This window comes from Balaenoptera physalus (assembly GCF_965194825.1).
Source record: "Balaenoptera physalus genome assembly, chromosome: 3".
Classification (NCBI taxonomy): domain Eukaryota; kingdom Metazoa; phylum Chordata; class Mammalia; order Artiodactyla; family Balaenopteridae; genus Balaenoptera; species Balaenoptera physalus.
The window spans coordinates 10167233-10184469 of NC_138890.1; the positions used below are offsets into that span (position 1 = coordinate 10167233).

General features: G+C 38.6%; 1 protein-coding gene across 4 annotated transcripts in view; it reads right to left on the minus strand.

Moving 5' to 3' along the window:
* Window positions 1-11622: 11622 nt before the first annotated feature.
* LOC309658667 (uncharacterized protein) overlaps window positions 11623-17237 on the minus strand; it is a 167611-nt gene continuing 161996 nt past the window's right edge. For 3 of the 4 annotated variants that reach the window (XM_082457507.1, XM_082457509.1, XM_082457506.1), the window contains 3 exons: window positions 14791-14917; window positions 14531-14591; window positions 11623-14149 (listed from right to left, as the gene is read on the minus strand). In XM_082457507.1, coding sequence (XP_082313633.1) covers window positions 12724-14149; window positions 14531-14591; window positions 14791-14917 — 1614 coding nt within the window. In that variant the 3' untranslated portion in view covers window positions 11623-12723. The remainder of the gene's footprint in view (window positions 14150-14530; window positions 14592-14790; window positions 14918-17237) is intronic. The other variant, XM_082457508.1, reaches the window with a different exon arrangement.

A 17237-nucleotide genomic window follows, 5' to 3' on the forward strand; every position in this document is an offset into this window, starting at 1 on the left:
CACCTCACACCAGTCAGAATGGTCATCATTAAAAAGTCTACAATAACAAATGATGGAGAGGGTGTGGAGAAAAGGGAACCCTCCTACACTGTTTGTGGAAATGTAAGTTGGTGCAGCCACTATGGAAAATAGTATGGAGGTTCCTTAAAAAACTAAAAAGAGAGCTACCATATGATTTAGCAATCCCACTCCTGGGCATATATCCAGAGAAAACTCTAATTTGAAATGACACACATACCCCAATGTTCATAGAAGCACTATTTACAATAGCCACGACATGGAAATAACCTACATATCCATTGACAGATGAATGGATAAAGAAGATGTGGTACATATATACAATGGAATACTACTCAGCCATAAAAAATGAAATAATGCCATTTGCAGCAACATGGGTGGACCTAGAGATTATCATACTAAGTGAAGAAAGTCAGAAAGAGAAAAACAAATACCATATGATATCACTTATATGTGGAATCTAAAATATGACACAAATGGACTTACCTATGAAATAGAAAGATTCACAGACATAGAGAATAGACTTGTGGTTGCCAAGGGGGATGGGGATGTGGAGGAGGGATAGATTGGGAGTTTGGGATTTGCAGATGCAAACTATTATATATAGAATGGATAAACAACAAGGTTCTACTGTATAGCACAGGGAACTATATTCAATATCCTATGATAAACCATAATGGAAAAGAATATCAAAAAGAATATATATATGTATAACTGAATCACTTTTGACCTTTGGTGATTTCAGCAGAAATTAACACAACATTGTAAATCAACTATACTTCAATTAAAAAACCCCCCAAAAAACAAAAAAGCAAAACCCCCAAAGAAACAGCCCGCTTTCCTCAGCTACCGCTAAGGTGGCTCAGCCCTTCAGAGGAAGCTAAGGTCCGCATTGGGGACCAGCGACTAGCATCAGGCCAGGCAGCACCACACCGAGCACTCACTTGCACTGTGGCCTCCACTGCCTTGTAGCCTACCTGCACCTACTCGGCCCTCATCCTGCATGACAATGAGGTGATGATCACGGAGGATAAGATCAATGCCCTCATTAAAGCAGCCGATGTAAATGTTGAACCTTTCTGGCCAGGCTTGTTTGCACAGGCTCTGACCCATGTCAACATGGTGAGCCTCATCTGCAATGTAGGGGCTAGTGGACCTGCCCCCTCCACCACTGCCGCCCCAGCTGAGGAGAAGAAAGTAGAAGCAAAGAAAGAAGAACGTGAGGAGCCTGATGATGACATGGGCTTTGGTCTTTTTGACTAAACCTCTTTTGTAACATGTTCAATAAAAAGCTGAACTCTTAGAAAACAACAAAAACAGCACAATCAAAAAATGGGCAGAAGACCTGAACAGACATTTTCCCAAAGACATACAGATGGCTAACAGGCACAGGAAAAGATGCTCAGTATCCCTAGTTATTAGATAAATGCAAATCAAAACCAAAATGAGATATCACATCATACCTGTCAGAATGGCTATTGTCAGAAAGTCTACAAATAACAAATAGGATGTAAAGAAAAGGGAACCCTTGTACACCAGTGGTGGGAATGTAAATTGGTGCAGCCATCATGGAAAACAGTATGGAGGTTCCTCAAAAAATTAAAAACAGAGTTGCCATATGATCCAACAATTCCACTCCTGGGTATATATCCAGAAAAGACGAAAACACTAATTTGAAAAGATACATGCACCCCAATGTTACAGTAGCACTGTTTAAAGTATGGAAGCAACCCAAGTGTCCATCAACAGACGTATGGATAAAAAAAGATGTGAGATATATATATATATAAATATATATATATATATATAATATATATATATAAATATATATATATATAAATATATAAAATGAAATATTACTTAGCCATAAAAAGAATGAAATTCTGCCATTTGCAGCAATATGGATGGACCTAGAGAATATTATGCTTAGTGAAATAAGTCAGATAAAGACATATACTGTATGATATCACTTATGTGTGGAATCTAAAAAATAATACAAATGAATGTATATAGCAAAACAGAAACAGACTCACAAATGTGGAAAACAAACTAGTGGTTACCAGAGGGGAAGGAGAGGGGGGAGGGGCAACTTAGGGGTATGGAATTGAGAGATACAAACTACTATATATAAAATAGATAAGCAGAAAGGATGTATTACATAGCAGAGGGAAATACAGACATTATCTTGTAATAACTTTTAATGGAATATAATCTATAAAAATACTAAATCACAATGCTGTACACCTGAAACTAATGTAATATTGTAAATCAATTATACCTTAAAAAAAAAACACTAGGTCCCTCAGCAAGAAAGGCCTGATTTGAATAGTGGTCAGTCTTTGTCCCTTGCTAGCATGTATGTCTGACATTTAATCTAAACGCGTACACCTCAGTTGACTAAATGTGTTAAAATAATCAAAGAGAACAGTTTAGTTGATCTAAGCAAATTTATTTCATACATCATGAAGCAGGCGGTCTCTACTCTCAAGAGTCCAGAGAACTGCAAACCAAGGAACAGGGCTGCAAGCTTTTGTAGAGGAACGCATTCAGGGAATAAGGAAAGAGTATGTGTGTTCAGTTCATTGGCGGGGGTTGCATATCTGACCTTATATGGAACAAAGTAATCACTATAGATTCTTGGCAGTTAGAGATTGGCTGGCTGGCTGTACTGCATTTCCAGTCAAGTAGCGCATTTACAGGAACAGGAAAGTTATCTCAGTTTTGGTTTATGTTTTGATGTGGCAGCTCCAAATTGGGCCTAGAAATGTACTTCCACAAAACATAATGAAAGTACTATGGAGTTTGCTAAGGAGTGATTTTGTACATTATGACTAAGCTACTGTTTGGAAACACTTAAAAAGCGTCAACTACACCATAAGAAACGTTTAAATGTTTAGATAATATGTAAGAAAGGAAAAACAGCACTGGACTGGCCCACTCAACAGTAAACCAAGTCTTACTCTGTCGAAGGGAAAAATGTCACAAACCTCCACCATCAGACAATACTGTTGGGTGACCATGCTAGATAATACAAGATCAAGGAAACTTTATAATCATTTCTCTAAAATGGTGAAAGAGAACATAGTATCTCCAACAAAGATGACCAAATTCTCAACAATTATGATCACCAATCACAGAATTACATTTACCTTCTCACAGCATCCAATAGAGAGCAACGTCTTGCTTCATCAAACATCAAATCACTAACACTAGTCCAAATGCTATAAGGGTGCTCAAAGCACCCTCTTACCTGTACACTCAGTCATTTATCACTTGTGGGCATGCCTATTACTACAAGTCAACACATAACTCTCTGTGACTACAGGTGTGTCTTGGTTTTCTTTGGCAAGAGGGTACTGACAGAAACGTGTCTGTGATATTATGAGTGAATGAGAAGTTAGGTTAATCACACAAATTTAAACTATATTAGAACAAAAATAAATTTTCCTGAGGATAAATTTCCCAAACTTGTATTACATGCTAGCATTGACTCAGAATGTATAATGATTAAATGAAGAAAATTAAAGTGGATCTTAAAATCCATAATTGAAGGGGGATATTTCAACATATGCTCCCAGTAAGTGAAAAATAAAGATAACATTTGTTAGTATACAGTAATTTGTAAACACAGCTAATAGAATATTTATAAGAAACATCCACATAAGGTTTTGACCAAAAAATTGCATGTTGTTATTGGTTTTTTTTACAGAATAAGAGGTAAGTTGAATTATTTTTATGATTTTGAATTTTGTCCCAGGCTTTTTAAAGTTTTTTCTTGCATTTTACTTATTTGTTTACTTCTATTTTTTTTTTTGGCCACACCGTGTGGCATGCGGGATCTTAGTTCCCCAACCAGGGATCGAACCCATGCCCCCTGCAGTGGAAGGGCAGGGTCCTAACCACTGGACCGCCAGGGAAGTCCCTCAGGCTTTTATTTTTGCAGCTCATCTGCTTCAAACGTTTGAAGCATATATACATTTTCTCTTCAAATGTAGATGTACATATAAAATGTCTATCTTTAATGCTCAAATCCAACACTTACCCGTCTTCTGGTTGAAATTCCAAGGTTCAGATAATGTCTGATCAGGGAACTTGAAATTTGAATACTGTTTATGGAAAATAAGATGCATATGGTTTATGGAAAAATGAAACCAAAATGCATATGGTTTATGGAAAAATGAAACCAAAACAATTTTAACAAAGTGAAACCAAAATGTGAGCAGGTATCTGGAGCCAATTAAGAGTCAAACAACACAAATGAGGTCAGGGTCTTTATTAAAGTTCACTCTTAGCTTTGTTGACTGAATGATGCCACATCTCATTTAAATGATTTTGAATCTGAATATTAATTAAAAGTACATTAATATGTACTTGTGTAAAGCACAAGTACGTATTACAATTAAGGTGACAAAGCTTCAAGAGCATTTGAATCCAGTTGTCCCAGTGTACTGGAGAGATCCAGTAAAGTGTTTAAGTATGATTCCAGAACTACATTCAAATATTTTCATAATGCTATTTAATTGGTCTCATTTGTTGTGTTATTAGTGGCACCTTGCCAGTGTAGCCAACATACACACTGCAAGCAGCCCTTTTAAGGCAACAGAATTCTCTGGCTAATAAACAGTCCAAAGCCAAGTGTTCATCAGCTACCATGACTGCCAGAGAGCTGTCCTTCATGGGAAACATCTCAAACATTACCTGTATGCTACATATATTTTGAGTAAGTTTTGGACATTTCACGATTGGCATTAACAATGTATTTGATATCACGTGTGCATAGGTCAGTACCAGTGACTCTGATGACATTGAGCATGTGAGTACAAATGGTAGGAAAACAGCACATTTGTGTTGGATGGGCCAGAGGAGTTTTAAAGGAGGGTGCCCAAAATGAAATATTGACCTGCAGGGTACACGATACAGGTGATGTTGGGAGTGGGATATTAATGTGGTGGCCAGGGAGAACTATTACAATAAAACAAAGACAGAAATGTCTAGTATAGAAAGGCCTCTACTTCTCTACTTATAAGGTGCCAGTAGATTTAATGATCAGAATGAAGTAGTTGGCTCCAAAGACTGGGGATTGAATGTAACTAAAGCCTAGCACAGCAGAAAGACCTATTTAGAAGAAAGTAAGATTTGTCTAGGTAAACCATTAGGCCATCATCTGAGGGTTGTAGCTGGGGATCTTAAGAGAGGTACAAGGTCCACTGAATACTTTTTTCAAGAGCCCAGTGCTTTGTATTTTGAAAAATGAGTTGATACTATCAGTATTTTCTAGAGTGTCTTGGTGAGTCCTTACGTTTTGGCTTCAGCAGGTTATTTATAATAGAATGAATAATTTGTCTATATACAGTTTCTTAAATGGTCCCATCATAGCAAGTAGTCCAGCAGAGGGGGTAAGGGGCCCTACAAAGTCTATTTGCTGTCAGGTGTAGGGAACACTTCCTCAGCCTGGACAGTAGATGCATCAAAATTATATTAGCAGTGGTGCCTTTTCTTTTATTGAAGTAGAGTTGATTTACAATGCTGTGCCAGTCTGCTGTACAGCAAAGTGTCAGCAGTGGTGCCTTTTCCTACATCAGGTGCATTAGTCAGTCACTAAGTTAGCCATGGCAAAGATGGGAAGTCCCTTGATTTTTTAAAAAAATTTATTTATTTAATTTATTTATTTTTGGCTACACTGGGTCTTCACTGCTGCACAAAGGCTTTCTCTAGTTGTGGTGCGTGGGCTTCTCCTTGTGGTGGCTTCTCTTATTGCGGAGCATGGGCTCTAGGTACGCGGGCTTCCGTAGTCGTCGCTCACGGGTTCTAGGCGCGCAGGCTCAGTAGTTGTGGTGCACGGGCTTAGTTGCTCCACGGCATGTGGGATCTTCCCCGACCAGGGATCAAACCCGCGTCCCCTGCACTGGCCGGCAGACTCCTAACCGCTGTGCCACCAGGGAAGTCCCATCCCTTGAATCTTGCTTAAACTTTATGCTAGAGACCTCTAAATGGTTACTGATTACAGGAGCTCACAGGGCCAAGATTAATACCGTAAGATCTCAGGTGTAGGTATGTGTCTCAGAATATGAGTCAATTTGTCATCCTGAACAATGAAATGAGCCTCTGCAGATTGAAGCAGTATGTGTAGAGTAAGCAGTGACCTTGATTTGTACTTGGGTATTTGAGGTAATATAGTCCCAGAGTTCTTTTGCTCAAAAGGGTGACCTTGGATAAGTTGTTGCTATTGGATGGATGAGACAGCTGGACAAGTTGTTGCTATTGGATGGATGAGACAGCTAGATCATTGTCAATAGCCAAAGAATCTGTAATAATGTGCAGATGAGTTTGATTCTTGGCCAGGGAATTCTCTAGTGCTAGTGCAATGGCCTGGAGCTTGACTAATCCATCTGATGCTTGGGTCCAGTTTTTGATCAGAGGTGCCTGTTTGATCTAAAGACAGAACACAGCATCTCTGTAGTAGACTCCATCAGATTTGGTGGCAGCACAATGTCCATAAAAATATGAATTCCATGGTAACTCATGTGCTTCTGACTGATTCTCAAAGACACCAATATGTCTAGAAAGGTGACATCTTCCAGAATGGATTACATCAATTAGAGGACAGGGGAACACACATCCTCTTCGGTGGGATTATGTTGGAGGTGCCAATTTTGGCTCTGTTTTGTAAGTACCAATTTATGTCCAGTGAAGAGGCTTCTGTTTAGAAAGCGTGAGGGGTCCTGCATTTATGACCCAAGGACAAGTGAAAAGCTGACTTTGGAGGATCAACTCCGTTTACAGAAAGACTCTGTCAGTTGCTAGCAGTGGCTTCTGTACTTGTGTGCAGCACTGGCTGAGAATAGTTTCTGGTACAAGAATGCCTTTGGCAATTTAAATCCACCATGGGTGATTTAAAGACTCTTAGATGCATAACAGGAGGCTGCAAAAGCCTCTATGGTAAAGGAGTGTGGGGAGGGAGACATGAATGAACTGTTAAGTTTGAAAAATACTAGAGCCATTTATTTCCCAACTGAAAGCGTTTGTGAATAAGTAAGCAAGCAGATCTGATAAACATGCGATGCCTGTGGTCTCTGTGGCTGATGGAATGTGCCCATGACATGGGTTCTGCCAATTGCTCTGTCACCCTCGCAACTCACAGCCCCAGGTATTGCCTCAGATAAATTTTCCAGAGTGGAATACGCATGGATTTCTAAAGATGTTTCCAAGTAAGCAGGCACAAGTAGGCTTGAGTTGAGAAACAATGATCTGGAAACGGTCTATGGATGGCCAAGGAAGGAAATCATGCTGGTTTACACGAATGAGGATGTCCCCAGGCAGATCCCACTTGGGACATACCTTTATGTTTCAGAACCACAGTATTTCCAAAGATCTGTCTGAGGAATCTGAGTTACTCAAAGATAGATGCGGGAGCCCTCTCTCTTCACTCTTAGTTATGTGATGAGGTGATGAGAGGAGGACGGGTGCAGCCCTAGTGGGTGTCAAGACAGGGTTGTAAGAAAGGCCTGTTGTGGTCCATGTCCTTCTTCCCCAGCCCTTCAATTCTGCCTGGAAGGATCCCAGAATGGTGGGAAAAAAGGCTGAACACATAATCAAAGTTCAGGAGAGTTTAACCATCTCCTAGCATATGAAGGCATTTGTGTTATTCATTTCCTCCCTCCCTCCCTCCCTCCTTCCCTCCCATCTATCAATCTATCTATTTTACATATTTATAAAACTTCATAAAAACTCACAGCTATTACTTTTTAAAAATTGAGGTATAGTTGATTTGCAACGCTGTGCCAATCTCTGCTGTACAGCAAAGTGACCCAGTTATACGTATATAGACATTCTTTTCCATCATGGTTTATCACAGGATATTGAATATAGTTTCCTGTGCTATACATTAGGACCTTGTTGTTTATCCATTCTAAATGTAATAGTTTGCCATCTACCAACCCCAAACTCCCGGTCCATCCTCACAGCTATTACTTTTGTCTCCTACTCTTACACAGCACATGCTGGAAGTCTAAGCATATGGAAATGAAACCTCTGAATAGCAAAATGGGCCAATGGATCACTGATGCACAAGACTTCCAACCACTCCTGCAATAAAAAGACATGGGAAAATTTCTCATTTCTCCTTTTATACTAAATTAGGATATTACCCGAAATAATACCCTCTCTCTACAGCTCACCTCAATTATTCCTTGGATGACTGCCTCTAAACATCCACAGCTTTTTTTCATGTTTCCACTGGGAAACCACAGCAGACTTGCACAGTTATCACCCTACTCATAGGATAAACTCAGGATGGGTTAGAACAGTGCAGATGAATGTGTTTCCCTAAATGGGAGGAACTCCACGATTTAATGGGGTAAACACTGTGTTGCTTAGTGTGTAAAGGAGCAAAATGAAAATGCCAAATACTGTAACATTTTAGAAAATGTAAAGGTAAATGAAAATTCCCTCAAATGACGTGGCCCAAATCAATAGGAAGTCCCAAGATCCAGGTAACAATGTCCAAACTCATGAGCACATATTCTATATACAAAATGTTTAACAGTTGCAAAAACGAAGATGAACCATGTCTGTATCTTTATCTTTATGGGGAATCTTTACTGTGAATCACAGGAATGCAGGATTTCTATACTGGTGCAATCTACTTAATTACACAGCCAAGCAGTTCCTGAAAGAGTGTTTAAGATGTATTATATGGTAGAAATTCAGTGATCAATAATGACATCATCATTCACTGAGGCACCTACCCTCAGAGAAAAGATATATACACACCGCACGTTCCCTATTTTCTCACATTATTGTTTTACATTCCATCAAAGCCCTTATTTCCATCTATAAACCAAAGCTTTACCATTTACCATATCTCTTTTCCCACAAAAATATAAGCACCAGGACTGCAAGAACCTGTTTGTCTCATACTGCTGTATCCAAATCCTACAAGTGCATGGCAATGAGGGATGTTGAAACATTAGCATTAAGAGTATAGTCGACCCAGCAATCCCACTACTGGGCATATACCCTGAGAAAACCATAATTCAAAAAGAGTCATGTACCACAATGTTCATTGCAGCTCTATTTACAATAGCCAGGACATGGAAGCAACCTAAGTGTCCATCGACAGATGAATGGATAAAGAAGATGTGGCACATATATACAATGGAATATTACCCCACCATAAAAGGAAACGAAATTGAGTTATTTGTAGTGAGGTGGATGGACCTAGAGTCTGTCATACAGAGTGAAGTAAGGCAGAAAGAGAAAAACAAATACCGTATGCTAACACATATATATGGAATCTAAGAAAAAAAAAAAGGTCATGAAGAACCTAGGGGCAAGACGGGAATAAAGACTCAGACCTATTAGAGAATGGACTTCAGGATAGGGGGAGGGGGAAGGGTAAGCTGGGACTAAGTGAGAGAGTGGCATGGACACATATACACTACCAAATGTAAAATAGCTAGCTAGTGGGAAGCAGCCACATAGCACAGGGAGATAAGCTTGGTGCTTTGTGACCACTTAGAGGGGTGGGATAGGGAGGGTGGGAGGAAGGGAGATGCAAGAGGGAAGAAATATGGGGATATATGTATGGGTATAACTGATTCACTTTGTTATAAAGCAGAAACTAACACACCATTGTAAAGCAATTATACTCCAATAAAGATGTTAAAAAAAAAAAAAGAGTATAGTCTCTGAGAAAAAAAGGCTTGATTGCAACAGTGGCCCTGTCTTTCTCTCTTGCTAGGTATGTGTTCTCTCACAAATTACCTAAACTTACAAACATCAGTTGAGTCATAAATGAGATATTAAAAAAGACTTGAACTTTATAGTGAGGGGTGTCTAATACACTGTAGGAAATACATCAGTGTTTGGATAACAAGTAGGAAAGGCAAAAGCTGTTCCAGAGGACAGGGAACTGGCCTGCATTCTTTGCAAGGCCAACTCTTTTCCTGGTGAAGAGAAAAAGGTCACACACCACCTTCATCAAAGGTATTCATTGACTATGACGGACCAAGACAAAAATTAGGGTATTTTGTAACCATAGCTCTAAAAATGACAAAAGATAAAGTTCCAAATAATAAAAATGACCAGTATACCCCTCTTTTTTCTAATGTAACTGGGGCTTCTTATGAATTAAGTTTAGCTCCACTACACTGTTTTTGCCTTCTATAAAACAAGGATTATGATAACCAACGAAAGAATAAAGTTACCCTCCTCATGGCATCCAATACAGAAAAACGTCCTGCTTTCTTGGGTAGCAGTCAAATCCTCTAACACAAGCCAAACTCCTATAAGAAGAAGTCCTTCTGAGCATCCTGTACTATTATACCTCACATCACTTAATGGTTTGTGCTCATTCTTATTAGAATTCATTACACCCCTCTCTTTGACTACAAGCGCAATCCTGTAGGTCACTGACAAGAGGGTGCTTAAAAAAATAAAACATGATTTAAGTATTTGGTACTAAGAATAAATGAGAAATTAATTTCATAATAAATATCGTAACTACAAAAGAATAAAAAATAAAATTTGCCTGAGGAAAACATACCTGAACTTTTATGTACATAAAATTGACTTAAAATATAAATGATTAAGTGAAAGAAAATTGCAAAGTTTCTCTGAAAATACATAATTATAAGGGGATATTTTAATATATCCTTTCAGGAAATGAAATACACAATAATATTTGTTAGCATTGGACAGCTTAGAAAACAGTTAATAATATATTTCTATGAAAGAACTATAGAAGCATTCCTGTAACAAAAAAAATACATAATTTAATCACATACAATCAAACAAAATTGAAAACACTGAGGTATTACATTGAGCTCCAAGAAACAAGAAAACCTCAGTCTCCTGACAGGAGAAAGGTGCTTATTCTCACATGGAAAGACCAAGTGAAGGTAGCCAGTGAACACTGCAGTAGAGAAAAAACTCCCATGTCATTCTTCTTGATTACACCACTGCAGATGTCATGGTAAATCAGGAAAACATACTCACTAGGACTGTTAACAGCACAAGGTGTTTCCTACACAAATCAGACCTTCCTTATATGGATATAATCTAGAGAAGAGGGGAATCAAAGAATACTCCCAAGCACGACAGTCTGATTAGTTTCCTGGTGGACACAAGAGACCCTGGAGAAGCTGGATTTTTGATGTGGATCTTGGGAAGACATCAGTTGAAACCAGAGGTCTCAGAAAAATGGATATCATACAGTTATTTGTGGTTTTGAGGATACTCTTGACTGGAAGGGCAAAAATATGGAAAATGGTCAGGAAGATGGTATACCTGAAGCTCCTGTGCATCTGTCTCTCTCTCTATATGGTGGTTGTGAAATCTGACTACTACCTTCCTCACTTCTGTCTTCCAAATCTCATGCAAGTCAGACTGTTGGTGGATTCTAACAAGGAACCACAAAGGGGATGAGTTCTGGAAAATCTAGTTCCTAACATTACCTACAGGGGGGATAACTCTAGCTCTAGATTTTGTTGCCCTATCAGGCCTCTCTTCTTAATTCAAAGTCTATTCACCAAATTATAGTCAGAAGGAAGAACATAAAGCAAAGACCCAAATATGAAAATAATAATTCACATGGAAACTATATTCTTTTATAAGTGAGGCATACATAAGTATTTATTCAACTGTTTATTAGTATGGAAAATGGAAAAAGCCTCTTATACTCTTCACCCCCAAAAAGGAGATTTGTCGGTAAGAAAGATAAATATATATACTGGACTAGGATATCCAAGAACTGCCACAAGGCCATTAGGAAAATCCAAATACCAAACTGTCATTTTTCAGTGGCCCCTTAACACAGAACAAATAAAACATTATAAAACAATGTTAACCTAATTTCATTATTAGAAATACGCTTCAATTCACCTATAATCCAACAGGTTTCAAACAGGAAAGAGAAAATATTATTAACTGATTTAAAGAAAAAGCACTACCTATTAATCTTATGTACTGCTGTGGAAACATATGACTTATAAAATCATCTCACCTTGTATTCATTTCTGAGAGTAATTACTAGAAATCCACTGTCCAATGGTGCACTCTAAGAAAAGAGGCTTGATAAAGACAACATATTTACAACTTTAATAACAACTCTTTCCTATTTTCTGGAACGTTACACATAGATTAATTTCCATCAAGCTTTCTCATATTACTTACATTTATATTCTTTTTTACATGTAAAGATGTAGGCTCACTGAAATCTTTCCCAGGCTGTTTAACTCAAGAGTTTTTGTCCAGTGAGTTCTTTCATCCTTTCAGAACTGGGATGACTCAAGGCTTTCCAACATTCTTTACATTTATATGGTGTCTTTCCAGTGTGTGTTCTCACACGTCTTCAAACGGTTTGTGACAAATGAAGGGTTTACCACATTCCCTCCACTCTGATCTTTTTCACATCTTCAAAAAAAACTCTGATAACATCTGAAGGCTTTTCCACATTCCTTACAGTCACAGGGTTTCTCTTCAGTATGAGTTCTTTTGCACGTTTCTAATGAAGTGTAATCTCTGCAGGATTTACCACATTGCTTACAAGGTTTCTCTTCTATGGGAGTCCTGTCATGTGTTTTCAAACTTTGAAAATATCTGAAGGCTTTCCTGCCTTGTTTACACTGACAGGCTTTCTCTCCAGTGTGGCTTCTTTCATGTTTCCAAAGTGAAGTTGATCAACTAAAGGCTTTTCCATATTCCTTATTCATAGAATTTCTTCTCAGTATGTTTCTTCTCAGTATGAACTCTTTTGTGCTTTTGGAAGGAAGTGTAATATCTGAAAGCTCTACCACATTGTTCACATTCATAGGGTTTCTCTCCAGTGTGCAGTCTCATGTGTATTCTTAAGGTCTGGTGATGGGAGAGGGCTTTCCCACATTCCTTGCATTCATAGGGTTTCTCTCCAGTATGAGTTCTTCCGTGTGACTGTAAGGAATTGTAATAACTGAAGGCTTTACCACATTGTTCACATTCGAAGGGTTTCCCTCCAGTATGAATTTGTTTGTGTTTGTGAAAGGAAGGGTAATATCTGAAGGCTTTACCACATTGTTTACATTCATAGGGTTTCTCTCCAGTGTGCAGTCTCATGTGTATTTTTAAGGTTTGGTGATGGGAGAGGGCTTTCCCACATTCCTTGCATTCATAGGGTTTCTCTCCAGTATGAGTTCTTCTGTGTGATTGTAAGGAATTATAGTAACTGAAGGCTTTACCACATTGTTTACATTCATAGGGTTTCTCTCCAGTGTGAATCCTTTGATGTATTCGAAAAGAACTAGGAGAAATGAAGGCTCTCTCACATTCCTTACATTTATAAGGTCCATCTCCAGTGTGAGTGATCATGTGTGCTCGAAGGCTTGAGAGACCTCTGAAGGCTCTCCCACATTCCTTACATTCATAAGGCTTTTCCCCAGTATGAATTCTTTCATGTTTTCGAAAAGAACTGGGACAACTGAAGGCTTTACCACACTGCTTACATTCATAGGGTTTCTCTCCTGTATGAGTCCTTTCATGTGTTCGAAAAGTATGATAATATCTAAGGAATTTTCCACATTGTTTACACTGATAGGGTTTCTCTTCACTGTGAGTTGTTTCATGTGTTCGCAAGGAAGAGGAATAATTAAAAGCTTTCCCGCATTCCTTACAAGTATATGGAGCATCTCCAGTGTGTGTTACCATGTGTCTTCGAAACGCTGTGCTCCACATGAAAGCTTTCCCACATTCCTTACATTCATAGGGTTTTTCTCCTGTGTGAATCCTTTCATGTGTTTGAAAGGATGCGCGGGAATGGAACGCTTTTCCACATTCCTTACATTTATATTTTTTCTCTCGATTGTGATTTTTTTCATGTGCCTCCAAAAATTGGAGATAGCTAAAGGCTTTACCACATTCCTTACATTTATATGGCTTCTCTCCATGTTTCTGATACTCATATGGTTTACGTTCAGTGTGACAGCTCATGTGTCTCTTAAGGGATGAATGACGCGTAAAGACTTTTCCACATGTACTGCATTCATGTGGTTTCACTCCAGTAGTTTTCTTGTTCAGATTGAGATTTGGAATAAGGCTGAAGTTTTCTCCACACTGACTACCCTCTTTACTTTCACAGAGTCTCTCTACCACATGACTTCTGTAAAAAACAAGGAGTATATTATCAATGAGGTCTTTATTAACAATTTTATACTTAATAGTAGGATATTTGAAGTACATTTTTATCAGTTATAGCAATAGTGTAGGTTTTATGCCTTGTCTGAGTTGTTTCAAGTTGAATATAAGAAATGCTCTTGCAATCATCAAAACAGTGACATTCATATAGAGTTTATTTATAGTGTTGAACGATTTTGCAAACACTGAACATCTATGTCACATAAGAAAGTAATTTTGGTGAAAATTTTCTAAGAATAACTAAATTTGGAGCATGCATTATTTCTTTTATTTCCTTCTTTTAAAATTGCATAACATAACAGGATACTCACATGAGGCACTATTTTATATTGTGAGTGTGACTTACCTTAGTTTTCTCCCCTGGTTTTTGTACTGATCTTCAATGTCATGATCTTCCCATTTTTCTCCTAAATTGCAGACCAAGAAAAATGATCCCAAAATATTAGAAGTTATAGAAAAACTATCTAAGTCCATTGTTGGCTGTGACCATGCCTAGTTTATTTAGCAATATCCTGCATTTCCACATTCAACATCTTGGAACAATGTTAACGAGCAAGAAACATGTGTTCTCTAATTGACAAAGTAAAGGTAAGTTGTCATCCTCACCTACTGAGGCCAAGTTCCTCAACGTTTCCCACATCACATCTCTGTAGAGTTTCTTCTGTGAAGGATCCAGTAAAGCCCACTCCTCCAGGGTGAAGTTCACAGCCACATCCTCAAAGGTCACTGAGTCCTAAAACATCCCAAATATGTGTATAGTAGGGTGTGTGAGACTAACAGCACTGGACATCTGTACACCACTTATACGAAGGTTATGTATGATCCTGTCATCTCCAAACATCTATTCTATGACTTGGTCATCAGAAACTTACTCTCTGTCCACACTTCCTCATAAGTTTAACAGCATCGTGAAAACATGCAAATTATTTACATAGTTTTATTGTGATCTCGTCACATCTTATTTCTCTCTAATTGCAGGGTCCAGAGCATGTTGGGAAATGACAGAAACACTACACACATGAAACAAATATCATTTTAAGATCATGGATTCCTTGTGAGGAAAACTCTTCCCTCGCCCTTCTTATTACCCACCATTTACAGCACACCATGAGCCAAAGGGTCAAATTTGCGTAAGATTTTACTAAATAAAAACATAGTGAAAACTAAAAGCTTTTAGTTCTATCCCTATCACCAAACATGAGAATCCAGAACACCTGTAGAAATCCAGCTTTTAATAAGGTCCAGCTGGCTATTTCGTCCCTAAGTACTCCAGGCCTTTAGATAGAAGTAGTGTGGTATGATGTAGCTGGTGGAATGAAAATATCCTTGTCAGGAAATATTGCTTTTAACTTGTGTCATACTTACCACAGGCTCAGTTTTCCCTTTCTCTCTCTGGTTTGATGGACTAGAAAGTTATTTGGAACTTAGAGTTCAGATACTAGGAAGAAGATGTCACAACTTAGACCACAAAGTCCCTATACTTGTGCGCCTTGGGGCTGCTTAGAGGCACACAAAGTGCGATAATATGCCAGAAGAGCTCTTTATGGCAGAACCAGAACACTGGGCCCTGTGCCTTGCTGACCTTGAGGAACAGCTGCAGACTGCAAGTGTGTTCACTGAAAATCACTATGGATTCATGGCTAATTTGCCCATAAAATATATGAAGGATTCAGCAGTGCTTTCCTCCAAACGACTCTAAAATCTCCATTTTCAAACAGCAGGAAGAGGTGTTTCCCAACCAGCCATTCTAGAGGCTGTTCTCCCAATTTCTCTAATTCCCAAGCTCCTATCTGGTCTACAGAAGTATGATGGCTTGACCACTGAACATACGAATTCCTTAGTTGATGACACCACATACTGCCAATAGTGAATGAAAGGGTTTACTTCCATAATTGAGGTCTCTGGGGAAAGTAAGGCATACTTCTCCAGCTGTCATGAAATGGCTTGAGAGAGAAAGGAAAGGTGCCTGGACTTTTTTTTTTTTTTTTAATTGAGGTTAGGGGGTGGGTTTGGGTGCGGGTTCACACACAAGAACAGGATCTTATGAGGACTGACTGTTTTGCTACTGCCAAAGGAAGGAGCACCAAGGCACTCTTATCACTTTGTATAGATGTGGGTCAAAGAGAAATGAGGGGGGATGAGACTTTAAGGTTGTCAGCAGCCAGTCATCAAAAACTGGAGTCAGAATTCTGGTTTCTGGTTTTAGATGCCATCATTCCCAACCTCATAAAAAAAAGTGAAAACACTTGAAATTGACAACTCTTCTTAGTTCCATCAGAGCTCTGAAGTCACAGGAAACCACTGTTTTCAAAGTTGGGAAACAGAAAATAAAGATACAAGGCTTATACTGAAAACAATCTATTTCACCAGAAGCTAGTTCAAAGACAAAAGAGAGCAAACAATGAAGAACACAATATCCATGAACTGTAGGACAATGACAGAATGTTTAAAATACATACAATGGAAATACCTGAAGGAAAGACAGAAAGAAACAGAAAAAATAAGCAAAATAATAATTACTGAGATTTTTCAAAAATTAATCATTGATGGCAAACCACAGATCCAGGAAGCTCAGAGAACACAAGATGAAAACGCTAAAAAATGTACACCCATGACACAGTGGTTAAGAATCCACCTGCCAGTGCAGGGGACACGGGTTCAAGCCCTGGTCCAGGAAGATCCCACATGCCGCGGAGCAACTAAGCCCGTGCACCACAACTACTGAAGCCCGCGCGCCTACAGCCCATGCTCCGCAACTAGAGAAGCCACTGCAATGAGAAGCCCGCGCACTGCAATGAAGAGTAGCTCCCACTTGCCACAGCTAAAGAAAGCCCGCACACAGCAACAAAGACCCAATGCAGCCAAAAAATAAATAAAATTAATTAAAAAAAAAAAGCACACCCAAGTATATCATATTCAAACTGAAGAAAAAGAGCATATATTGAAAAAAGCTAGCAGAAGAAACACCTTAGTTATAGAGAAAAAAAGATTAAAAAATTTTTTTTATTTTATTGAAGTATAGTTGATTTACAGTGTTGTGGATTTAAAAATAT